Source organism: Parasteatoda tepidariorum, chromosome 1 (genome assembly GCF_982258835.1).
Source record: "Parasteatoda tepidariorum strain Cologne lab strain chromosome 1, Ptep-v5.0, whole genome shotgun sequence".
NCBI lineage: Eukaryota > Metazoa > Arthropoda > Arachnida > Araneae > Theridiidae > Parasteatoda > Parasteatoda tepidariorum.
Window position 1 is genome coordinate 75,922,029 of NC_141755.1, and position 25,698 is coordinate 75,947,726.

The 25,698-nt window shown below is 29.5% G+C and overlaps 1 protein-coding gene across 5 annotated transcripts in view; it reads left to right on the forward strand.

Annotated features, from left to right (window-relative positions):
* The window catches only part of LOC107456609 (CUGBP Elav-like family member 4), a 550,694-nt gene that overhangs the window by 165,049 nt on the left and 359,947 nt on the right, over nucleotides 1–25,698 (forward strand). Inside the window, exons 3-4 of one of the 5 annotated variants that reach the window (XR_015435085.1) lie at nucleotides 14,641–15,729; nucleotides 15,876–17,276. The exons of 3 other annotated variants lie outside the window; for them this stretch is intronic. Coding sequence is in view for 1 of the 2 variants with exons in the window: in XM_071179611.2 (XP_071035712.1) it covers nucleotides 14,641–14,658 (18 nt within the window). In the remaining variant the exon portion in view is untranslated. Of the gene's footprint in view, nucleotides 1–14,640; nucleotides 17,277–25,698 lie in introns of those variants that run through there. One more of the 5 variants, XM_071179611.2, reaches the window with a different exon arrangement.

Consider the following 25,698-nt stretch of genomic DNA (forward strand, 5'->3'; position numbering starts at 1 on the left):
ATATATATATATATATATATATATATATATATATATATATATATATGTGTATGTGTGTGCCACTGTTCAGTGGCACATAAAAGTGCGGCTGCACAGTGGTTGAGAATCACTGCTCTAATTTAAGACTATGGATATTACCTGGAAATATTTCAAAAATACTTCTTTAAACTTTTCCTAATGTTTTGAAAATTTTCTAAAAAAACAAGGAAACTTTTTTTTTATTATTGAAACGTTCGTTTTTGCAACATTAAAAAAAGCACACAAGCACAAACTTTCAACTACGTTGCTGAAACACTTAAAATTTTTGGTCTCTATAACGATATTAAAAGTGTGTGTCTTATTCCGAATTATAGTACAAATCTCCAACTTATTAAAATTGCAAAAAATTCGCAAAATATTGTTACTATAGGCGCCGATATTATGGTTCAGTGTTTAAACCAGTTTTTTTATAAGTGGAGATTAAATTTTATAAAATTTTCATTAAATTGTTAGATATTTTTTTTATTTATTTTCATATTGGTTTTTAAAAAAGTGCAAATTTTTCAATGACCCACATGAATCTTGAAATAGATTGCATTGCCATATTAATGCGCATTTTTTTGATTAATTATTGCCTATTTATCAGCACTATTTAGAGATTTCAGTGTACAATTATGGTTTTAAAAACCAATTTAGTAATTATAAAGTATAATTATGATTCTAGTGCATATTTAGTAGTTTTAATGTACAATTATAACTTTAGTTTTTGTGAAAATTGCGAGTTTAGGGCCTATTTTTCAATTTTAGAGATAATTATGGTTTTAGTGCCTATTTTGTGAATTTAACGTAATTTAGTGCCTATTTAGTAATTTTAAAGATAATTATGGTTTTAGTTCCTATTTAGTAAGTTAGGCGTAATTTAAAGCCTATTTAGTGATTTTAGCGCACAATTATGATTATAGTAACAACAGGTTATATTAATATACCCTCTTACATCCGATTTTTTTTTATTTGCGTTTTTTTGCGATTTAAGCTGTACTTTATGTGATTTCTTAAGCTGTATTCATGCTGCGAATTTTAAGATAGCATAAAATAATAAAACATTATTACATAAAATATTGATTTTTTGCCGAAATTGTACAATGATGCTTATTCAGATTGTATAACATTACTATTTACATCTTGTGACATTACAAATAAAATTAGCATGATAAGAAAATGCACTTTTCAGATATTAGGTGAAACAAGAAAAATCTGTTCAACGTTGAAAAAAAATTGAATTGAAAACTGTTGTAAATAAAGCAGCAAAAAATCGCGAAAATTTGGCAGAATATCAAATTCTATATGCTGTGCAGAGTTGCAGTTAAAGCATTACATATAAAATGCATGGATGATGTTACCGATCTACTGGAGTTCATGCATAATTTATGATATCTTACATATAAATAAAATATTGCATGGCAGGAAAAAAAGAACAACCAAAATGAAAATAAATACATGAAAAGTCACTTATTCTCATTTTGATCGACTTAGAAAGTAGATTTTTTTACCTAAGATTTGAGACTGAAAAAAAAATTTTTTTTTACAGAAAATCACTCAAAAGAAATTAATTTTACTTAGCCTTGTTAAGGTAATATGTGATAATTTTAATGTGGTAATTTTATTCTTACATATTGGCTAATTAATTTTACTCGAAATATGTTCAGATTTTAGATATCGTACATATGTAATGAAAAATGAATTTTTCTTATTCCTTTTGAAGTGCAACCAAGTTTCTTATTTCTCTATCTTAGATATCAAAATTGTTATTTTTTGTGATTTTCGTGAAAAACAAATAAAAATTAGTTGTCATAGCTGAGCTAATACTGAAATTAAAAAAAAACAAAACAAGTAATGCTTTTACTCTAACAGATGAAACTTTTCCGAACATGCTCATTCATTAGGCTTCGCATAAGTGCAAGAAAAGTAATTTATTATCAATTAGATAATTTTAAAAATTAATTCAGGTTCTTTTTTCGACCATTGATGGAAAAAAAATACATTTTTAACATGAAATCGGTTAAAAAAAGAAAATACACTTAGTAACAAAACTAAACTTATACAAAAAAGAAAGGCCTTATTTTACTCATACTAATCACTCATTTTGGTTTATTATATTGCTCAAAATATGTTAACATGTTAAACTACCGCATGTTGCTCGTAATGTTTACCTTTCATTCACGTTATACAATTAATAAACCAAATGTAGGGAAAATGTCTTTTAGATTTTTCAAATCGTGGATCGCTGATATAACTTAGACTGGTATATTATACATAAGTTTTAATATCATGGTGAAGTACTAGGGTTCAATCCCCTTCAGCGGCTTGCAGCGCATCTAGTTACAGAGCGATGAGTACCAGCTTAACTGCGAAGTAAAAGTGATCGGTGTGCAGTGCTGACCACGTTGCTACCATAATGCCTTTACTCACAAAACTGTGAAGTCATAACTTACGTAGACCCCATTTTTTCTCTATGAGTTGCTGTAGGAATGCTTTACTTTTGCTTTACATATGTTTGCTCAAAGAGTCACCCAAATAAAGTTGCTGATTATTTTCATACTCCAATGTGACACGAAAACTAGAATGGTTAGGTCGCAAGAGCTTTCTTTTTCTAATGCGATGTTGATTTCAGAGATGGATGGTCGATTTAAATATTACTTCCGAATTGCACCACTATTGACGTAAAATGTTCCCATTTGTATATGTAATCATGTGTTGTAGTTTCTTAGTCTTTGGGCTAACTTTGGTAGTTTTTTTGTGATTTTTTTCTGTTATTGTATTGCAAATGCAGGTTAAGTTTACTTAAGAGATCCCACAGAGTAGTAAGTTTGTCCTTATGTGTGATCTTGGAATTCCCTTGTCTTCTAAGAGGATATCATAACACATAGAGAATAAAACAACAATGAATTTTAAATATGATTTAATAGCGTATTTCAATAGAAATTATAAGAAATAAAGCTCATGGTACGTTTAAAAAATATACCATTTTGAATAATATGTGATTACTTTATTAAACGGGACAATTTTATCCTAGGAATAGAAAATAATCACTTATTGAAACATAATTGAACATGGAACAGGAAGGAAATATTCTTTGTTCATATGAAGCTGTAATTGAAAATTAAAAAATTATATGAAGTTAATTATATTATAGTATAAAAACTATATCATATCACTATATCATAAATAATGAAATATTTTATTTTTATTTAATTTCCAGATTTTTTAGAATAGAAAAAGTCTTAAGATTTGAGAAGTAAAAGTATAAGCGGTTATATTAATCACCAATTTGCTGTTTAAAAATGTCCCATTATAATGTTCCTTTTGATTTTTTAAGGGTTAAGAATAATTTAATTAAATTAAGGAGAGTATTATCGCAAAAATATAATAAGTAAAGTTATAAAAAAAGAACGTAGAAGTATCTATGAAATTAAATAAAACCGAACAAACTTTAGTTTCCTAAGAAACAAAGTATCTCCAAGTTTCTGATTAAAGGAAAAATAGTGCCGATCTCCTATCTCTTTAATTCGTCTTAAACTCTTTCGAAACAACCTTTTAGCAAAAAAGAAACAAAAAAGAATTGTACTATATTCTACTACTTGGATTTTTTTTTTAATTGTAGTCCGAAATTACTCAATAATCAGGGCAATGAACTGTACCAAATAAATCTTAAGAGAAGCCCTTGCTAAATAAAAACAAACAAAGCAGCCCTAATGGGTGTAAAAAAGGGGGAAAATAAAACAGCATTTGTGGCACTGCTGCCACCGGAAGCGAGAAACAATTCAAAAACCGAAGGAGTTATTTCTTCCCCTCTTTTCCATTTATTTTTAACGCTGTTTCAAAGGAGCTGATCAAAAGTTTATCTTTTCTGGTACGAAATTTCCATTTTATAGGAAAATATAAACTGGAATTGCGAATTTTCAATCGCCATCTGACTTCCGTTCAACTGTTAATGAAAGTCGAGAGTCGTAAAAACCGAGAATGATTGCTTGCGTCTAGACAGGGTGACCTATAAAAGGGATCGTCAGTGATTGGAGGAGGGCATCGCTCCTTATTTCAATGTCTAAGGTCAGGGACATGATTTTAAAGCATTTAAATATTTGGATCGTATTCTGTTGGACCATTTAAATAGCTGGATCAAACTTTGTTATTGGGGTGAATACATGAATCACGTTTGTGGTTCATGTTCTTTATGGATGTACTATATAGAGCATTATTGGGGATATATAGTTCCTGATGGTCATTAAATCCCTCAAGCTCCTGGAGATACTTTTTAAATGATACAAGATGTATTTTGTTTCAGTATTAGATTTTTACACGCGTTAGGTGTATTAGACTTAAGCGCTCATGAATTCTTTCTTTTTTTTTCTTAGTGAAACAAATCTTTATGTAAAGACAACAAATGATTTAGACAGAAAAATGTTTATCAGGATTTCCTATGCATTAAAAATAAATTACAGTACTAATATTGCAGTTGACATAATATATTTCGGATTGTACAAAATTTCTATGCAATTTAGCTCCCTCTGCGGAAAACTGCTGAATAATATGGAGAAATATAATTATTAAATGTTTTATATAAAATGTTCTAAATCTCTTCTGGAACTCCTCTCTTCGGGAAAGCATCGCTCCTTACTACAATGTCTAAGTTCAGGGACATGATTTTGAAGCACTTAAATATTTGGTTCACATTCTGTAGAACCATTTCAGGAGCCAGATTGCATTCTGTTTTTGTGGTGTTTCCTTGAATTACGTTTGTTATTTACTTCTTCATTGATGTACTTTAACGAAAGTTCTTAAAGAAATACTATTCCTGGTGGTCATTAAATGCTTTATACTACTGGCAATGCATTACAAAAGATACAAATTTACTATAACTTTTATTTTGTTCCAATATTAGTCTTTTACACGTTACAAGTAAACTAAATTTTTGTAACTTATATTATTAATTTTTCAATAAACACATATATGACGAATTTTCCACGATTTCAATTGAATTTAGTTTCCAGAAAGGAAATCTGCTTTATAGTACAGTACCTTAATTAGTAACATGCTGTACTTTAAAGTTATTCTTAAATGTTTAAAGTGAAACTTTCTAAGTAAGTATAAATCTGCTCGTTTAGTCATCTTAGTTGCTGAAAAAATCAGTAGTGATATTATTGTTGCTTTTTATTATTCAAACAAAACATTTGATCGTCAGTGATTGGAGGAGTGCATCGCACCTTATTCTGATATCTAAGGCCAGGGACTTGATTTGAATCACTTAAATATTTGGATTGCATTTTGTTGAAGCATTTAAAAAGCCGAATCATACTCTGTTATTGGGGTATTTCCATTAGTTGCGTTTGCTTTTTAGTTCTTTATTGATGTACTGTAACATTCTTGGAGAAATGTATTTCCTAACGGTCATTAAATGATGTAGTCTATTTAAATTACAGTTTAAAAGACACAAATGTACTATAACTTTTATTTATTTACAGTATTTGTCTTTTACACGTTACATGTTTCCTTATTTTTTTTTTAATCCAACATACATTATTAGTAAACATTGTATTTAATTTTTCCTGAAGGTGCACTTAAATTGTAATTTAATGACTCTCTTGCAACTAGAAATTAATTTAAATTATATTTTACATGGAGCTAAGGTAAACATGATTTGCTAGTTAAGTGGAAATTCCCATTGCTATTTATTGTAATATTGCTATTGTTTGCTTTATTCATTTTAAGGTTTATTTGAACTTAAAAAACGTTACGATACATTTTTTTAATACACACATTTGCAGGCTTCTGTGCTCATTACGAAGTAAAACTTATTAACCTCGACAAATTGAAGAATAAATAGGAAAAGGCATCGCAAATTCTACAAGTTTTACTACCTTTTGATAAAGTTCTAGAAACACAAAGAGAGTGAGCAGTAAAGTTTATCGCTGAAATAATAAAACATAAAAGAAAACAATACAAAATATTATCCAAGAAAGATCTTAAATATTAATTAAACTTGCAGACATTTATTAGTGAAAGAGTTAAGACTGAAACTTGACTTATAAGCTTTGACCAATAGAGAGATTTTTGAATTTCACGCTGGCTAAAGCTAGAAATCGTATGAAATAAATAAACTTGAATTTGTCTAAATACATATGAAAAAATATTCTTCAGCATGCTAAGATTTATTGAAGACTTTTGCTGTTGTTGCTTATCCTCTTCTGGCCTGACGAGGTCAGACCAGATCTATTAACCCGTTGATCTGAATGAAATTAACCAGTTGAAGGCTCTTGAGACTATGTATCTAGAAAACATGTAACAACTTGTCCTTACGGATGGATCACAGTTTTAAAAACATATGAATGTTTTAGATCCGGTGTTTCCTTGAACTTATTTTCTTTTTATACACCATTTAGAAAGTTTGGCACTGCTTTTGACGGTGAGGGCGAGTTGCACTTAAAAAGCATAACTTGTTACATTAACAAAAGTGATATTTTCAAGTTCACTGACTGCCTGTCACTCTATCAGTTCTATTCATCCTAAACTATTAAAAGAGTTAAATGGTAAGAACTACTCATTCCCAACATCGGGAGCAGATTTTCTTGAGTAGTTTGCAAAATGTGTTGTTTTATAATGAGTCTCTGGGCAGTAAATATTCTTGTTAATGATCAGTTAGATTTTCTTACCAAAAAGAGTTATAATATACTATACAGAGCGAGGAACTTCATTATTTACTCTTAAACTATTTGGAATGAATTTTATTCTCTCAACATGCCACTTACTGGACTGCTTCTGGGGTAGAAGCTGAACATAAAAAAATCAGCCTATTTGGGTTCCTAAAAAAATCCAGACTGGCGGTAGTTTCTTTTTTTACTTATTTACTGGGCATGTTTCGTTAACGGACTAAATATCGTACATTTTGTATAAGAATTGCATATTTTTAAGTAACAAAAAAAAAGTTGCTGAGTTCTATTTATGCTTTACTCAAAGCAGAAATATAATGAAAATTCCCATGCAAGTAAAAAGGTGTCTTTGAGATTGTTTCAATGTTGATAGGTGTGAAAGTGCACCTGAGTTAGAAACCGAAGACATATTTTGCACTAAAAGTAATCTCATCCATAAACCTCAATTTCAACCTCCTTTTCATTTCAGAAAACCAACCTCATATATATATATATATATATATATATATATATATATATATATATATATATATATATATATATATATATATATATATATATATATATATATATATATATATATATATATATATATATATATATATATATATATATATATATATATATATATTATTTGAAATCGGGTGAAATTATTCCCTCCTCAAATATACTATTTGGTTAAAGTGTAGAGAAACTAATCTGTACACCTTAAAAACGAACTCTCTAAGCTGGTTCCTCTAGTGCAGATTTCGATTAACCTCAAAACAGCCTACATTGGGAATAAAACAACTTCATATACCTTGCTTATAAACCTTGGGAGTTTGATTTTCAAGTTTTTTTTTCTTTTAAGTTAACTTTAATAAACCTAAAATTAGCCATAATATCCCTAATAAATCTAACCATATACTTATTATTATACGCATTGCCGAGTGGCCTGTGTAGGGGTTAATGAACTGCCGCTGCATCAAAAAGGTTTTGGGTTCGAATCCCCGGCAGGGCATGGATGTTGTTTCCTTCTCCGTACTATATGTCCTTACTGTGGGAGCAACGTTGGCCCACCTAATATGGTGCCCCTGAAAGAGTGGCCAACAAATCTGCCCTTTAGATGATGCCCAGGTGGGTCATTCTAAAAGGGGGGCATTGGAAAAAGAAATTATTGTACACATTTCATAAATATTATAAATATTATTATAAATATTTTCCCAAGAGATAAAGAAAATGATTATAATGGAAAATAAACTCATTTCGTAATTTTATCGAAATTTAAATGTTCCTCACTTCATAATTACTAAATGAAAAGAAATTCCAATTTGTTTTTTTTTTCAATTAATGAAAGAAATACAGTGACCTCTCATTTATGCACCACCTCTTTTATGTGCCTTTTTCATTTATACGACGATTTTTATTGGTCCCAGTACATCAGGTAGGGAAATAATGATAAATATCCTTCGTTTATGCGTCGCTCTAAAAATAAAATTTTCAATTATGCACCGAAATTTTAGGCTAACATTTAAATCAACATTTAAATTAACATTTAAATTAACATTTTTAATTAACATTTAACATCAAATAAGCAATCCTTGTTACAGATAAAAAGAAATATATGTTGTTAACTCCCATTGAATTTGTTTCCCCCTGTGACCTTTTTATTTTTGCTGTTTCTGGAAAGAATTTTGAATAGTGTGTCTTATCTGTTGCACCAACAATGAAAGCCCATTTATCTTTAAGAAAATGACCATTCCTCTTGTCCAGAGGTTAGTTTTACTCCCATGCTGTTGTCTAGAAAAGAAAGACACCTGGAATACGAAAGATGAAAGAGACCGCGTTCTCTTACTTGCAGTCAGATGGACATCATGAGTAAATAAAAGGAGCTGGTCTGTTCCATACAGTATTTCAACTCTATGGTCTGTTCAGTGACAGTAGTAATAGAACAACGTAATGTGCAGCACATTATGACGTCAAGCACTTTTCTTAGAAATTTATCATGTGATGTTTCACCCCCTCCCATAAAACCTAAATTTTTTGTGAAGAACTATTTATTTATATCTAACTGAAACTTGTGGACGATGAGAACGTGGTGGATGATACTGACGAAGATGATAAAGTTCATCCAAATCACACAGCAGTATTAGAAGCTGTAGACACTATTCGTGACTATTTACAGTTCAATTTTGCTTCTGAAACTACCCCTTATCCCATTTATACGAACTGGAAAAAACTGTTTTTGAAATACGTCGGCAAAAACAAATACAAACATGTATTAGGGATTATTTTGTAAGAAAATAAATTGTCTTTAGGTATATTAAATTTTTTTCTTCGTACAATTATAGTAAATACCAAAATAGTATAAATATTAACATTTTATCTTTAGAAACACATTTATTCATATTGTCACTGCAAATTTACGCTGCGTGTTAGAATTTTGAAGTTTTTCACTTATGCGCCTCTTTCACTTATGCGCTTTTTTCTCTTGGCCCCTTACACCGGTGCATAAGTGAGAGTTCACTGTAATCCGCATTCATTAAAGAAATTATTTATGCTGAAAAAGCGTCTTGTTCTCCTTACGATATTTCAATCGTTTTATTAAAATTCACAAGCACGGAAAATGGAATTTGTGTAATAATTTAAAATTAGTTTCCAATTTTTTTATATTAGCTAGAGGAAAATATTATTTTGTATTAGCTTCTGAGAAAAAGGACAACCTAATACAAAATTGTTAATTTTGCTTTAATGATTTTAGAGAAAAGCAAATTTTGCAATAATTAAGTATTTACATAACACTGAAAAAATTGCTAGGAAAGTTTTAAAATAATTTACACGATAATTATCATTAACACAACAAAAATGTTTTGTGTTAAAAGTACTTTTAACAGTGTAATTAATAATTAAAAAAAAACACTTCAAATATAAGCTTTTCTTATGAACGTTGAAAGCCAACATGCAGCTTAAACATTTTCCCTACTTAATTTCTGAATAAAAATAATCAGTAAATCTGAATGCTTTAAACGAAACTCAAATTCTTTTATAGGCTGATTATAAAAGTTCGAATTCAAATGTAGGAAGATTATTAGCCTATATCTTTTAGGCAAACTACTATTTAGTTAAACATGTTCGCTAGTTAATTAACTCAATCTTAAACAAATCGACGGCTTATTTTGTTTCTTTTAAGTCTTTTCGTCTGTAGCAAAAGACAATACAGATTGAAGCCAAACTTTGGCAAAAGCTTGAATGTAGAATAAAGAAAGCGAGCCAAGAAAAGAGAGAAGACCCAACTAGAGCCAAAGAGTTCTCTAGTTGAGTTGTTACTCGCCGCCAAGTCAATAAACGATAAAAGGAGAGAAAAATCCAATAGCTTTGTTCGTGTCCTTGTTAACAGCTCCAAAAAACAAATATCGAACAAGTAATAAGGTCTTTTATACCAACATTCCTAGTACGCTCTGAGAGAAATACTTCTTTTTGGAAAATGGCGCCAAGAACGTGAGTTTATGGTAGAAATCTCTAGATTGGACTGAGGGGTAGGATGGTATATTTGTTCAGGGAAGGGAAATGAAAGTATGACAAAATAAAATTTTATACCTTTACTACGGAGTTATAGATTACATGCAGGAGAAAAAAAATGTTTCCATATGAAACTCACTATAAGTGCTTCAGTTTCGAAACATTCTACAGAAATGCGGATTTATATGAAGAAAAAAAATATTGTAGAAAGATTTCGATGTAATTCAGTTTCTAGTTTTTTTTTTAAGTTTGAAATAGTTTGCTTTTAAACGTACGGAATTTAGTTTCTTTAAAAGTATTTTTCTTTTAAAAAAAGAAGCTTTTGCACACTTTTCATTTAAAATATTGGAAATTTATATGGTTTTCATGTAAAAATTATTGTTCCGTAAGAAATGTTTTTAAACGAATATCAAAAAAATAACTCCATACAGAAAATCTGAAAATATTTTATATTCAAATAATTTCAAACATTTAATTGTATAAAACTGCATTAGTTGAAATCAAATTAGAATTGCACTTCTTTGCATAAATTGTTGTCACATAAAACTCGCTATAAAAGATTCAGTTTCAAAATCCGCGATTTGAAAAAAAAGTGCAGACGGAGTTTCAAACAATGCTATATAATTAGGTTTTTAATTGAAAGGAGCTGATTTTTAAAATTATTGAATTTAGTTTCTCAAAAGCATTATTTTAGTTTTTTTACTTGTTCCCTACTTCAAATTATTTATTACGTAACTTTCCAAATTAAGGCTTTTAAAATGAGCGCTTTGTACTAAGTCTTGCGAAGTAGAATATCTAGTTAAACAAAAATAACATTATAACGTAGAAAACTAATGATAGAAAAAATGAGTAATATTTTAAAAATATAGCTTTTGTCAAATTAATTTAATTGAAATCGAATTAGGAAAGTGTCTTCATATGATGACTATAATTGCTTCATTTCCAAAATATTCAGCTGCAACGCCGAATAATTTGAAAAAGAAACAGAAGAAATGTTCCAGTATAGTTACAATATAATGTGATTTGCAGCTTTCATTTAAAATCATTTGAAGTAATTTGCTTTCAAAAATCAAGGTATTTAGCTTTTTTGAAATTTGTTAATTATTATTTTTTACATAACTGTTATTTAAAAGTAATTTGTATGTACTTTTGTTTAATATATATATATATATATATACATAATCTCATAATATAAACATAATAAATATAAACATGCAGAAAATGTTCTTTAACAAAAAAATTACTCACCGAGAAATAAAGTATAGTTAAAACAACTAGGATGTGGTCAAATTTACCATGTTCTTAGGAGGTCTACGGGACCACCAAAAAGCGAGGTTATTTTTATCGAAGATCTTATTATAGAAGAGTATTTTTCATGATACCTTAGAGCATGACGTAGTAGCTTTTATTTTTAAATTTTACTTTTCATCAGTTCTGTATTTTTAATAAATGTGTGGCAATTTTAAAAACAAGAATTTTCAGAATACCGTTGCTGTATGAATGGCCTAAAAATGGTATATATTGGTTTTATTACCAGAGTTTTTTTTTACTGGACATTTCATCATAGTGTACCGTAATTTTACAGGAATTGTTTACCCGTGTATTACAACATAGCAAAAATTTAAGAAATGATAGATGTTTCTTTTTCAAACTTTATAAATAATTAATTCAATGCGAACTGGAATAATTAATATACTTATTGGTACAAATATGTAATTCACTGCACAAAAGCTTATGTTTTAGAAAATTATAACTACAATTTATAATATAGTAATTTTTTCAACTCTGGAAAAAATGATTCGAAAAAATTAGAAATTCGCTGCCTAATAATTTACTTTAAGAGACGTCGTATATCTATTAATTAATAAACCATAAAAAAGTCATTAAAATTTAAAAAAAAAAGTTTAATTTGTTTCCTATTTAATTAAATATTTGTATCAATATGAAGTCAAAGAATAAATTCAATTTTCTAAAAACGAAATTCAGTATACAAAATAAGTGACTCCGTGAAATAAAATACATCAATTTATTAAATAACAAACGAAGCAGAAAATATGACTTACATTAATTATCGCACTACAAATTCACTTGCATAAAGCTACAAATGTGCATAATTATTTTCTTGGTAATTGAATAGAATGAAATTTGATAAATTACTCGCTACGAATCCTTAATTAAGAATTCTCAGCTCAATTGAAATTCTCTTTTCTAACACACGTTACTAAATGTGAACTACTGATTTATTGAATTTATACCATACTTAACTTATAGAAATCAATTAATTATTGTCGACAGTAAATGTATTATGTAGTATTACAAGTGCTCAATGTGCACAAGGTTACTGGATTTATGCTAAGTAGTATGTAAAAATTGGTACTTCATTTTACTCCAGTTTAATGATCTAAAAGTTAACACATATTAATTCGAGTAAAAACATAGATTTCAGCAGAAAAAGAAATCAATATTCAAATGACATAAGACGTTGTGATACAATTTAAAAGAAAAAAGAAAAAGTTTAAACTTAGTTCCCAACCCAATATTACCACTTAAATACCTTTCCCAACGTTGGTATTAATTGAATAGTACTACTTAATGAAAAATACATGGAACTGTTGTTTTCCATTAACAAATTTCACTTTTACGGTTGTTGCATTACAAGCGCGTCTTTTTTTATGCTTTATTATTCCTTCAATGTCATTTTTTTAGTCCCCGGAAAAGCTAATATTATCTATTAAAAAATTCAGAAAAATTAGTTGATTTATATATGTCATACCAATTATCAGCTTAGAATTAGCTTAGAAATTGAAATATACATATTTTTTTTTTCAAAAACTTTTAATTAATTTGCCATTAAAAGGGAAAAAACATAAAGTTTGAGACTTATCATAGCTTTGCAATATGCTCTGCTAATGCTGATTAAATTATTTCTGATAAAAGTTTTTTAATGTTTATTAAATACTTAAGCTTTCTTTTGAATTTAAAGACATTTTTAATCTGTCTTCGTAATGGTTTGTCTAAAAATGATTCATTATCGATAGTATATATGCATATGCTTTGTCGTAACATATTTTTAACGTGTGCTTTCCACAATAACTTATAAAATATTAATATCATATGAACAATATTAAGAACGTTAGTGTTCCGTACTAAATGTTGGGCGTTTCGTAATCACTGCTTTTAATATAATTTTTTGAGATATTTTTTTTTCTAAATCCTTATCAAAAAGGGATACGACAAAATTATAAACACTGAGCAGGGGGGACGTCACAAATTAATATTTAAACTAGGAAAGAAAAAAAACTAGCAATGAATTTTTACGCATTTCAGTAGAAAAACACTAGTTGCATTGCAGATCTTATAATGCAAGGTAGTGAAAAAATATAATAAAAGGTTTCAGAGAAGCAATCTCAAAGGAAATTTCGGATTAAATCATTGAAAAAGTCAAATTATTTTTCTTTGGATTTATCATCAAAATTATCAAAAAAATTTATCAGCAAATAAATGAAAATTTCCTAGAATGTTACTCTAATATGAACCAGTCCCAATGTAATAATTTCGGAGAAAATAGATTTTTTTAGAGTTTTGATGAGCTTTTATGTCTAGAAATAGCATAGATTAACAATTTTTTTATTGAATCAAAGAAAATGTGTTACGCAAATAAGAAAATAATAACAATAAGGAATATGCCGTTAAACGTCCAGCATGCAAGAAATTAAAATTGTTTGAGTGACCACATAACATTTTCTTTTATTATTTATGTACTTTCTCTTTCATTTCATAAATATGTATGGTGCTTATCAGAGATTGTAGTATTGTAGTACAATAAAATTACGAAATGCATGCGTTATTTATATTATATCCTTCAATGATTTTATTATTAATAGAAAGGTTTTATATCACTCTAAGCTTTTTATATCTAGAAATAGCATAAGATAAAAAGATTTTTTATTGAATCAAAACAAATGTGTTATGCAAATAAGAAAATAATAGCATTAAGGAATACGCTGCTAAACGCCCAGCATTCAAGAAATTAAAATTCTTTGAGTGACCACATAACATTTTCTTTTATTATTTATGTGCTTTCTCTTTCATTTCATAAATATGTATGGGTTAATCAGAGATTGTAGTATTATAGCGCAATAATATTACGAAATGCATGCGTTGTTTATATTATAGACTTCCAATTATTTTATTATTAATAGATAGGCTTAGGAGTGACATTGAAATAAAAAAATTGCAAAATCTTTGTCCAGACAAATAAATTTTTTTTATGACATAAAACTAAATAGAATTCACATTTTATTATAATTATAAGGAATTCATTCCATTGTATTGCGCATTTTTAATATTTCTTTGCAAAAATTACATTTTATGGAGAACTTTCAAAACATATGAAATGTTTTGTATTCTTGTTTTAAATATTTTAATTATAAACTAATAATGTATTTGTTTTTTGTAGGTAAGTACAACAACATAATTAATTGAAATGGATATAAATGTGCAAAGTACGCAACTTTTGTGGATAAACCGATATATCTAAAGGAATATAAAATTCAGTATGGATTAAATTAATATTTATATATACCTGTAACTGGTAAGTAGTAATTTTCACAGCCTTCTAAATGTTTAGTTCAACAGTAGTTATATTTTTTGTATTTCTGTGTGTTATACAAATACAATTGGATTGCAGTTTTCTTAAGATAATAAGTAAAGAATATATGTTATCATGCGATGAAATTTTATTAAATTATCAAATATCTTGCAACTCATAGTTCAATAACTTTTACATCAACATTTGGCAAAACAAACATTAAAACACACTGTTAAGCTTCATGATAATGCATGTCATAGATTGGATTTTAAATATTTTAATAAATTCAGAAGAAAAACTAGCAAAAAGTTAAAGAAATACAACGCTTGATAAACAAGTTGGCTTAATTTAGAAGTAAATAAATTCTAAAATCTATAGTCTATTGTGATTTTTTTGTACTTACAGCTGTATATAGAGTTTTAAATGTAAGTTATTATAATACCTAAACTTAGCTTCAAGTTATTATATGAGACGTTCGTCAGTGTAAGAATTTAAGATTTTTCCCCTAAAATGCTATTTGTTTTTAATACTCTATGTAAACTTAATAGAACAATCTTGTATTTTTAAGTTTAAAATATGCCGAAATTTCTTATCTGCTACAAATGTTTTTCAAAATCAAAATTTTATAAAAAGCTCTCTGTGAACTATGAATACAGAACACTTATTACCATAAGAAATTCTACTTCGTTGGTGTTTATAATTTCAAGAGAAAGTTTCACAAAAAGTATGGCTATAAAAATATGAAATTAGCATTAAATGAGGGAAAAGATCATTGTTTGCTCTTTATCCTATAGGCAAGGAAGCTGAAAATAATACTAAAAACGATGTTTTAACCCTTCTCAGGCTATTTCTTACTGCAGCTACTTGAAAAAGGAAGATGAAATTAAAACTCAAAACGACGTTTTACCTCTTTCCAAGTTATTTGTTACTACAGCTACTTGAAAAAGGAAACTGAAAGTAATAGTCAAAACGATGTTTTACCTCTTAAGTTATTTGTTACTACAGCTACTTAAAAAAGGAAAATGAAAGTAATAGTCAAAACGATGTTTTACCTTTTCTCAAGTCATTACGTACTGCAGCTACTTGAAAAAGGAAGCTGAAAGTAATAGTCAAAACGATGTTTTACCTTTTCTCAAGTTGTTACTTACTGCAGCTACTTGAAAAAAGGAAGATGAAATTACAACTCTAAACGATGTTTTACCTCTTTTCAAGTTATTTCTTAATGCTGCAGCTTGAAAAAAGAATGAAAGTAATAGTCAAAACGATGTTTTACCTCTTCTCAAGTTATTTCTTACAACAGCTACTTGAAAAAAGAAACTGAAAGTAATAGTCAAAACGATGTTTTACCTTTTCTCAAGTTATTACTTACTACAGCTACTTGAGGAAGGAAGCTGAAAGTAATAGTCAAAACGATGTTTTACCTCCTTCCAAGTTATTTCTTACTGCAGCTACTTGAAAAAGGAATCTGAAATTAAAACTGAAAACGATATTTTACCTCTTTTCAAGTTATTTCTTAGTGCAGCAACTTGAAAAAATAATACTGAAAACGATGTTTTACCTCCTCTCAGGCTATTTCTTTCTGCAGCAGCTTAAGCTTTATTACCAGAAAAAACTAACAGTTTCGAACCTGGATCTTAATTTAAAATCTAAATTGAATTTCAAAAGATAACACTCGGGCATGGCGTGAAAGTTTTTCCGAAGATAAATAAATTCTTGTCAAACGTAACTTGCAGCGATTATGAAGGTCATCGTTCGATCTTTACACACCCACGACAAACTGCCATTACTCATTCAAACGTCGTATTTCAATCTTGTCAAAACACGAAGCTCCTTCAACTACGGAAACTCCGGATTCCAGGAAGAGAAAAAAAAGGATAGATGGTGGGGAGCAGTCGATCCAGGAAAATATGGCTCTGCAGTACCGGAAAATTCATCTGCCGGTGGTGGTAGTGAATGCTTGGGAGAAGTAAAAAAAAAAAAATGTTGCTTTCGGGATATAGATTGATAAAAATTTCATTTTTTATTTTCTTCCCCATCGATGAAATAAATATCGGGCGATAGAAAAATAACGGGACGATTTTACACCCCCTTTCCTTAACATATGTGTTTCTACTTTTGGCCATCTTTTATGTTGTTTTCCAAGACATCGGTCTCGCGTATTAGATCTATGATCCCACATTTGTGGTTTGATTTCGAGCGGAAAGTAAATGTTTATTTATTTGTTCCTTTTTTCATTTTAATTTATTGGGATCTATATAAATTCACAAAATGAATGAAGGTTTGCTTGGTTCAAAAAGATTAGTGAGTCAATATTGGAGTATTTGTAAGTTTCAGTTTCAGCAAAACGGGGTTGGATTATGTCACAAAATAAATGCAGCTTTCTCCACTGAAATAATAAAATATTGCAGTGCTTGAAAGTTTTAGGCTTTGATCCTATTATGAATATTGGTTATTTGATAAAGTAATGAAGTATTTTTTAAATTTGATTCCAGTTTTCGGTAAAAGAGATACATTTTTAAAGTTATTGATGCTTAATAGATTGATTTATCTAAAATTTGTGAATTATGTTGTCTTCCTTGACATCAGTCCTGCTATGATTATGCGTAATTCGTTCGATTCCGAGGTGAAAGTAAATAATTAGTTATTTGATCATTTTATTGAGAATTATTGTATATAAATTCGCAAAATGAAAGCAGATTTTTTTTAATTTCAAAACATTAGTGAGTTAATATTGGATGATTTGTAAGTTTCATAATGAAAAAAAAAACGGTTGGATTATATCGCAAAATATTGCTGCTCTGAAATAATAAGATTTTGCAGTGTTTAAAAGTGTTTATTCTGAATTGCGGTCAAGCGATGAAATGCTTTTAAATTAAATTGTAGTTTTTGTCAAAATATTGCATTATGTAGTTTTAAAGTTAATCATTCTTATTTGATGGAATTATCAGAAATTTGCGAGTTGTTTTGATTTCTGTAAAAAAGTTGGGTTAAAGATTTCGGCTTTTACTGTGAATAAAATGAATGATGAAATTTTGATTATAGATTTCAGTGAAAGTGTTTTTCTACGAAGTACTAAAGTTAATGTGTGTTTATTAACTGGCTTTTGCGTAAATTTTATTGAATATTTCAAGAATGGTGTAAATTATGGATTAAGTGATTGAATGATAATATATCTATGTTTTGCATTATGAAAAATTGCATTAGGAATTTTTAAATGCCAGTTAATTGTTTAAATGATAAATTATTTGCAAATTTGGTTTGAAATTTAGATTAAAGTTTCGTATTATGAATTTATTTCTAAAGTAAACGTGGTTTAATTGATTGAATAATGACCAATGAGTAAATGGGATTCTATGGCTCGTTGAAAAAGTTGTATTATGTATTTTTAAAGCTAATTTGGGTTAACTCTCTGAATCATGAACTTTTTGCTAATTTATTTTATACTTTAGAAAGTTAGGATTATGAATTTTTGAATTTAAAATGGGGTATTGATAAAATAATAAAATATTTGCTTGTTCGAATTTCGGTTTTGGTAAATATCAGTATTCCTTCTATGCTATAAACCGTGATACATGGGTAAATTGGTCGTTATTTCTAAAACTTAATTGGAAGCGTATGCTTATTTCAATAATGATTTTTTTTATTTATTTACTACGTATTCATGAATAGAATTTATTATTAAATCAGATCTTTCAAAGGAAGATAAATCCTTTCTAGTTACTAATACACTAAATTCAGTGTCGATTTATCACTATCAGTACAGGATTAGTAATGGATATTCGTAGAATTGCCATTCTATAGACTGAGAAGTGAAACAGTAATTGGTATTATCTCGTCTAGACGGTAACTCATACCCCTACGGAAGACAAGTGTATTACAAAAGATACTTGTAGTACAATTAGAATAAATATAGTTAAATGAATGTAATATTCTTTACGTTTGGTAACGATTAAAAAGTATTTTTTGCACTTTGACGCGAGGTTTTGTGCTGTTTAAATATGTTGCTTTTTTAAAAAAGAATATTTATATTCTTTTGTTTTTTTAACCGTTTTTTTTTGTTTTAACCCTTTGGCACAGATGGATTACCGGTGTTCTTTTAATAAAATTTTTTTTGACTCTCTAATTGTAAGCAAAAATACATTTTGGTATTTTTTAATTATGAAAAAACTGTCTAATAGTTACTAAAAAATCTGTCAGATTATCGATATTATATTTGCACAAAAATATAAAATCCAAAAAAAGTAGTTTGAAATTTTTTTTTATCAATCTTTTTCACAAATGTATCAATAATTGATTTTGCAAATTAATATTTTAATGAGGAATGTTGTTTGTAAATGTTTATAATATTCGCTCTAACATGTAAGCAACATAGAATTTCTCTTCATTGTATTATAATATAAATTTTTTAATATAATTACTTCTGGTTCAAAATTTTTATAATACAGTATATTTTGCAGAAAGGTTTTTAATTACAATATAAACTTACTATCCCCATAATTGTAATAGCATCTTTTAACATGCCAAATAATAAACAATATGTAAAAGCCTCTCCTCTATGCAGATATGCTTCTTAGATTTAAAATTTGTTCCTTTTGAAGCAAATTAATGGATTTTAGAAATTACGCTGATGAACAATTGCTTTTGTTTTCTGTTACATTAGTTTTTCATAACAGATCTTATATACTCTTGTAAAGCTGATTTCAAATTCTGAAATCTGTTTCTGAAGCTACAGATGCAGCTTAAGCTACAGATTTTTTTTAATACGACATTTTTTGTCTATTTTTTGTTGAAATGTACAATTTTTATAACGTTATATGAAACAGGGGACATCATAAGTATTGCGGTAAACTATTGAGGAAGTTGGGACACATCATCAGAACTAAAATGGAATAAGAACCCATGTCTGGAAATGCCATCTTACGACACAAGGGGGGTTTTTCTATAATAAACTGTTCCTTCGTTTGCCTTTGAACAAGTCATAATAGGAAAGCGCCCCTATCCGATTATGATGATAGTTCCGAGCAGAGGTTCCTATGTAAGAAGCACTTTATCAGGATTAAATTTAATCCTGATAAAGTGCTCTTTCTCCCTTATAAGTTTGTCTCAACATTTACGCGACCCTCTGTTTCCTAAAACGTTTTTAAAATTGTGGATTCTGACAAAAAATAGACAAAAAATGACATTTGAAAATTTTCTTGCAGCTTTAGGAATAAAAATAATATTAGATTTCAAATTCCCACACTCGAATTAGGTAAGATCTTGCATTTGTATAATGAAGAAAAAAATTCTTTTGTGTTAATTATCATATTACAGTAAAATAAGTCTCTCTTGCAAATAATATTTATTTATGAAACATGCATACGAAAGATTGCTTATAAAAACATTGGTAAACCATAAAAAAACATGAAACGTTAATGGATTACAGGAATTATCTTTCATTTCCTTGTCTCCTTTTATAATTTTATTTATGAAAAGTAAACAAGCCTTCTAATCTGCAACTCTCTATTAAATCCCATTCACGGTATTTAATTACTATACTTAACACCAACCATCATAATCAACATCGCTCCAGGTTGTAAGCGCAAAATTGAATCAACATACTTAAGTAGATGTTTTAATTATTCAGCATACCATTAGTATAAACTATCCTGCAAATGCATAATGATGGCCTGACAGGGATATATACCAGGAAAACTTGACTAACGCCATCATTTACATTCGGACCAGATGGCACAGTGCCACAAACAGCATATCTAAAAGCCTTGTTCGATTTTGCGGTAGCTTTCCATCAAGAAGGTAATCGACAAGAGGAGCAGTGACATATATTAGCTTTGGCTCTGAGAGCAGCAAAACAGAGAACGATATTTGATGCAGGTTTGGCAAAGCAAACAGCAGACCCGAAAATGTCATCAAACGAAAACCTTAACTTCGATTAAGTTTTGAGACAGGAGCGAGATCGTTTTCATTCCCTGTTAAACCGCCTGAAACTTCCCCACACCTTCTCGTCACCACCATTTTGAATAAAAACAAAAAGGAAAAGAAAAAAAAAACATTTAAGTTTCATTTCGAATTCGATGAAGCTGAGCGGTGAAATATTCCAATCGTTATGATCATCCGCTACTTTTCCATCCCCCCGTCCTTTGCTACCCCGCTTCAATTTCTCTTCTTATTCAGTGTAGAGGTAGAAATGTGAAGATCTGGACTTGAAATCGCTTCCGGAGGCTATGTAAAAAGAGATCATTTTTAGAATTAGTTTTGGCGACATTTTCATGTTTTTGAACACATTTGCGTAACTTAATCTTTCATTTTATGTTCTTATATTTTGAATTAAAAAAAATTATATGTTCAATTTTAACCAGTCTAAATCGTTAAAGTTAGTTATAACTGAAGATTCATAAATGTTATCCATAAATCCCACGCAACAGAAAACAAGGTAATCGCTATCGTACTTTAATATTTTTGTTAAAATTTTCCGTTAAAGGTCAGGATACGATTTACAGATATATTGTATCGCATTGTAAATAATTTGCGTGATTGAGGTTCATAATTCAGTGTCTGTCGACATTATTTACCTTTACACTAAATTTTATACTGAATTGTGAGCTATATTTTAAGATAATACAATTCGTTGTTATTCCGTTCCGCCTTTTTCCGTTGAAGATAACAATACTACAAGCAAATCATGTAGTTCATGGCATTAGTATTAGGGGGACCGGAAGGTGTCGTTTCGGTGCATTTGATATTTGTTATCAAGATTTTATTTTTAATCTATAACGTATTCACCCTCGTTAGCAACTAACTACCTTTCTAAGAGGGATCAACAATTAATTGAAATGGATCGAAAAAAATGAATTGGTTTTTAAAACTAACGAATGCTTAAAGCTCCGAAACGACATTACTTTTCGGTCCCCCTATTATTATTGATTTCTATAATCAATGCGATTTAAAAGTTGTGTAGTAATAATTTTTACTAACTTCGTGTCAACTTCAGTAACCCTTATATCAGGTTATTAGAGATCATGCTTGCTCATTACAGCAAGTAAGCCTAGCGGTAAAATCTTCTCAGAATCTTAACTTCATCCGAATAGAAGCTGCTCTCGAATCGAAAAAAAACAGATAGAAATGTTTACGATCCACCATTGAAGTAACCGTTAATGAAATAGCCATCCTTAATAAGCGTTTTGAGATTCCTTTCAAGCATAAAGCCAAACCTTTGCACAATAGGGATCCTAAATTAATATTTAAACAAACTAAAAACAAAAAAGCTACCAAGCTTTAAAAATGGACTATTAGGGGGGGGGGACTATAACATCATAACATGTTTGATTGAGGGAGCAAACATTGTGTGATTTAGTAACACATCCAATTTTTTCGTTGGCATTCAAGCTGGTTTTTGTTCATGATTCAATAACAATTCCTTAACAACCCGATAGCGATTTCGTTTTTCCTTTATTTAAATATTAATTTGAGAATAATCTACGGTGTATATTTTTATTACCTAACTTTTGAAAAGAATTCGAAAAGTATGTATCAAGATCAGTAATTACGAAAAACCCCTGTTTTTTTTGTCGTATGCCTGTTTAGGCAGTGGGGGTGCGATTGTTCCTGTTTTTCAGTGGCGCCATCTATGGCCAGGAATTCGACTTCTGCCACGCCATTCACGCAACCACCACCCGTTCATAGAACGGGTCACATTCACACACAAAGGAGAAAGGACATAGAACACAGAGAGAGAGAGAGAGAAACATCCATACCTTGCCCGGGATTCGAACCCAGGACCTTTCTGATGCAAGGACAATTCCCTGTCCCCCTACACAGGCCGGTCGGCACGAAACACCCTGTATTGTACATATGTATAGAATCCCAATCAAGAGGTCAAATGAGCTCTTGGATCAAGCTCAGGGGTGAACATACCTACGTTATGGAATTAACCCGATTTGGAGTGGAAAACTTCCCACTGTTAACCTGATGGCAAGGGATTCTAACCTGTTATCCGTTTAGCGCAGAAGATAATTTGCATCTGTATTGTAGTCGGAGTGAGGTAGAAGCGAAATTCTTATTTACTGACCTAAGCCACTTCCCAGAAAGGCGAGCTCCTCATCCCCATGGCCACCGCGGCTCAAACAAATACCACTTATATTAGATAAGTTATGAAAAAATTAAACCTATTTTTTAGTATCTGGAAAAAGACTTCATATTCCATTTAAAAAAAATATTAATTGTCAAAAATGACATAACATTCAAAATTAAATCTATACGGTTGATCGAAGTATAATACATTAATTTGTTCTATTTCTACGTAAAATCTCTGATTAGTTTTAATAATTAAAGCTCTTTCCCTGAAACGTATTACTTTCAATCAGAAACTCGATATCCGAGAAGGGAAATTACGAACCGAGAATCTCTGTTATCCGTTATCTAAAAGCCTACCGTAGATTAATCGAAATATTCCTAAATGAAAGGGTTTCGAATAGTTCTCGAAGATAAAGTATATTTCAGACAGGAACTTCTAATATGTTGCTCTTTGAATAAAATATATATTTATGGGATACAATGACTTCATGTAGGAGATTGAATCTTACGATGAGCGATTTTTGGTTTATTTCAGATGGATATTTATTTTTAATCATGATGGTTATCAAGAAAAATATTTAATTTAAAGATTGATTTACGAAATATAGGATAAATGGGAAAGTTTTCTAACCAGCAAAGCGGTACATAAAATAAAATATCAAAGAAACATTGCTTGCAAGTCGCATGTTGCATTTCATTGAAATTAAATATTAAAAATAGCAGTAAACCTCAAATTATTTCTAAAGTTGTTAATTTTAGTTTTATTTTCACTATAAAATTTCCTCAAATTATTCTTGGTTTCAGCATTATTGATATTCTTTAGTTTTTACGTTGCTAGTATGGTATTTATCCTGTATTTTGCACTCTAATTGCACTTTAATTTTATCATTGAAATTTATCTTTAGTTAACGTCTAATGTATGCAATGAAAATATCAAAAATGGTTATATTTTGGAACAAAATTATTAACGCAGCATATCTTAGTGTGGATTAAATAATGTATGTTTTTATTTCTCTTATGGAATAAAATATTAGGTTATTCAAGATGATTGGCTCAATTGTATACGAATATATCAGGCAACCTTACGGCAAGCTCTGTATTTTAATTTGGCTGGCATAGAAAAGTTGACTATGTTTTTCGTAGAAATATTAGTATGCCAAGTTTGTTTTCTTAATGATTGAATAAAGGCACACAAATTTTACAAGGAAAGAAATAAGAAAGTGAATTGTTTGGTTTTATGGTAAACCTTTTTTTTCCCTTTTCTTCCTTCTAACTTTGTCTAGACTCTCAAATGCAACATTTTGCTTTTGTTGAAAACTTAATGATCAAGTCAATTATCACTTTTAAAATGTTATAGAAAGCATATCAAAACCTTTTCAAATAAACCCTGTTTTAGCGTTTGTGGTATTGTATACCACATATAATTATTTGTTTATAACATAAAAATATTTTATTGCACATAATCTTGGCAAATTAATATACTTATGTTTAATATTTAGCAATTAATATCCCTACCTTCTTATCGCACAATTTAGTTTAATAGTTTAAATATACCAGCCCTTCATCTCTTCAGTGGGTCGATAAAGTGAGTACCAAGCATGCTTGGGGACTAAGCACTGGGGGTTCTGCGTTGGTCTGGCCACCCAACTGGAACATCTGCTCCTGCGCCCCAGAGCCCAAAGTCAAGAAAACTGAAATAGACACAGTAGGCCTTTGCCCTCGATGGGCTGTCACTCCGTTAAGTTAAGTTCAGTTTAAATATACACTAATTATTTGCCTTATTTTACGGAAATTCAAAAAACACAGTTTTTTAACCAATGATCCGCAGATTACTAAAAGCTTTATCAATCATTGGTGTTAAGATTTAACTACACAGTTTAAGGTGTGTAAGAACGCTCGAATCGGTCTTAACGTGAAATATAATAATCATTCAAACAATTTTTTCAACACCAAATATGGATATGTAGTGCACCAGTTTTTGCAGAGTACTTATTCTAATAAATAATTATATAAAAAATAATTACATGAAAATATTTTATCTGCTGGTTTAAACCAGAATGCATTTTGTCGCATTTCTTGGCATCCCCTTCAGCTTGTCACAGACTGTCACAATTTTAAGAATCCTGTGGCACCCCTTAAAGTGTGACACTTAGTTTCGAGAATCATGTAGTTTCACAGCTCCAAATAGGACTGATTTAAAGTAATTCATTCAAAGAAAGCAACCCAAGAAAAGGTATTTCACTCATATTAATTTTTTAATTCTCCGCTCCCATATAATAAACAAACGGTTCGGCTCCAGAAATTTCTCGATATATTTATACGTGCCTCCGAGCTTCAGATAGTAATTGAAAATTTTTATTATAAAATAGAACATTATTATTGAAAAGATCTTACCATTTTAATTATTAAAATGAAAATTAATTTAAGATAGCAGTATTTGATTTTTTAAGCTACGTTGAACAGCTGACACAATTTTGAGTATACAGCTATCAATGTTCAACTCTGCAGCCTCATAATTTTGAAAACAACCAAGAAGACAAGAGCATTCTTAGATCAAACATTGAGATAAACTGTCCTCCGTGGAGGACTTTTGGATGGAATTAAACAGCATTAGCGTTACATGGAGAGAGAAATCACGAAAACCTCCTAGGGATTCTAACCTATAATCCGACTACCATTGAGGATATTTTATGTCAGCATTGTGGTCGTGGTATAAGCCTGGTACAAAATTCATGTCAAGCGGTCGCCGCTGAGATTCAAGATTAAAATAAATACTGCGTAACTCAATTTAAAACAAATTAAATAAAATACATCAGCCAGAAACAAATTAACAGCATTTGCAGAATCATCCAG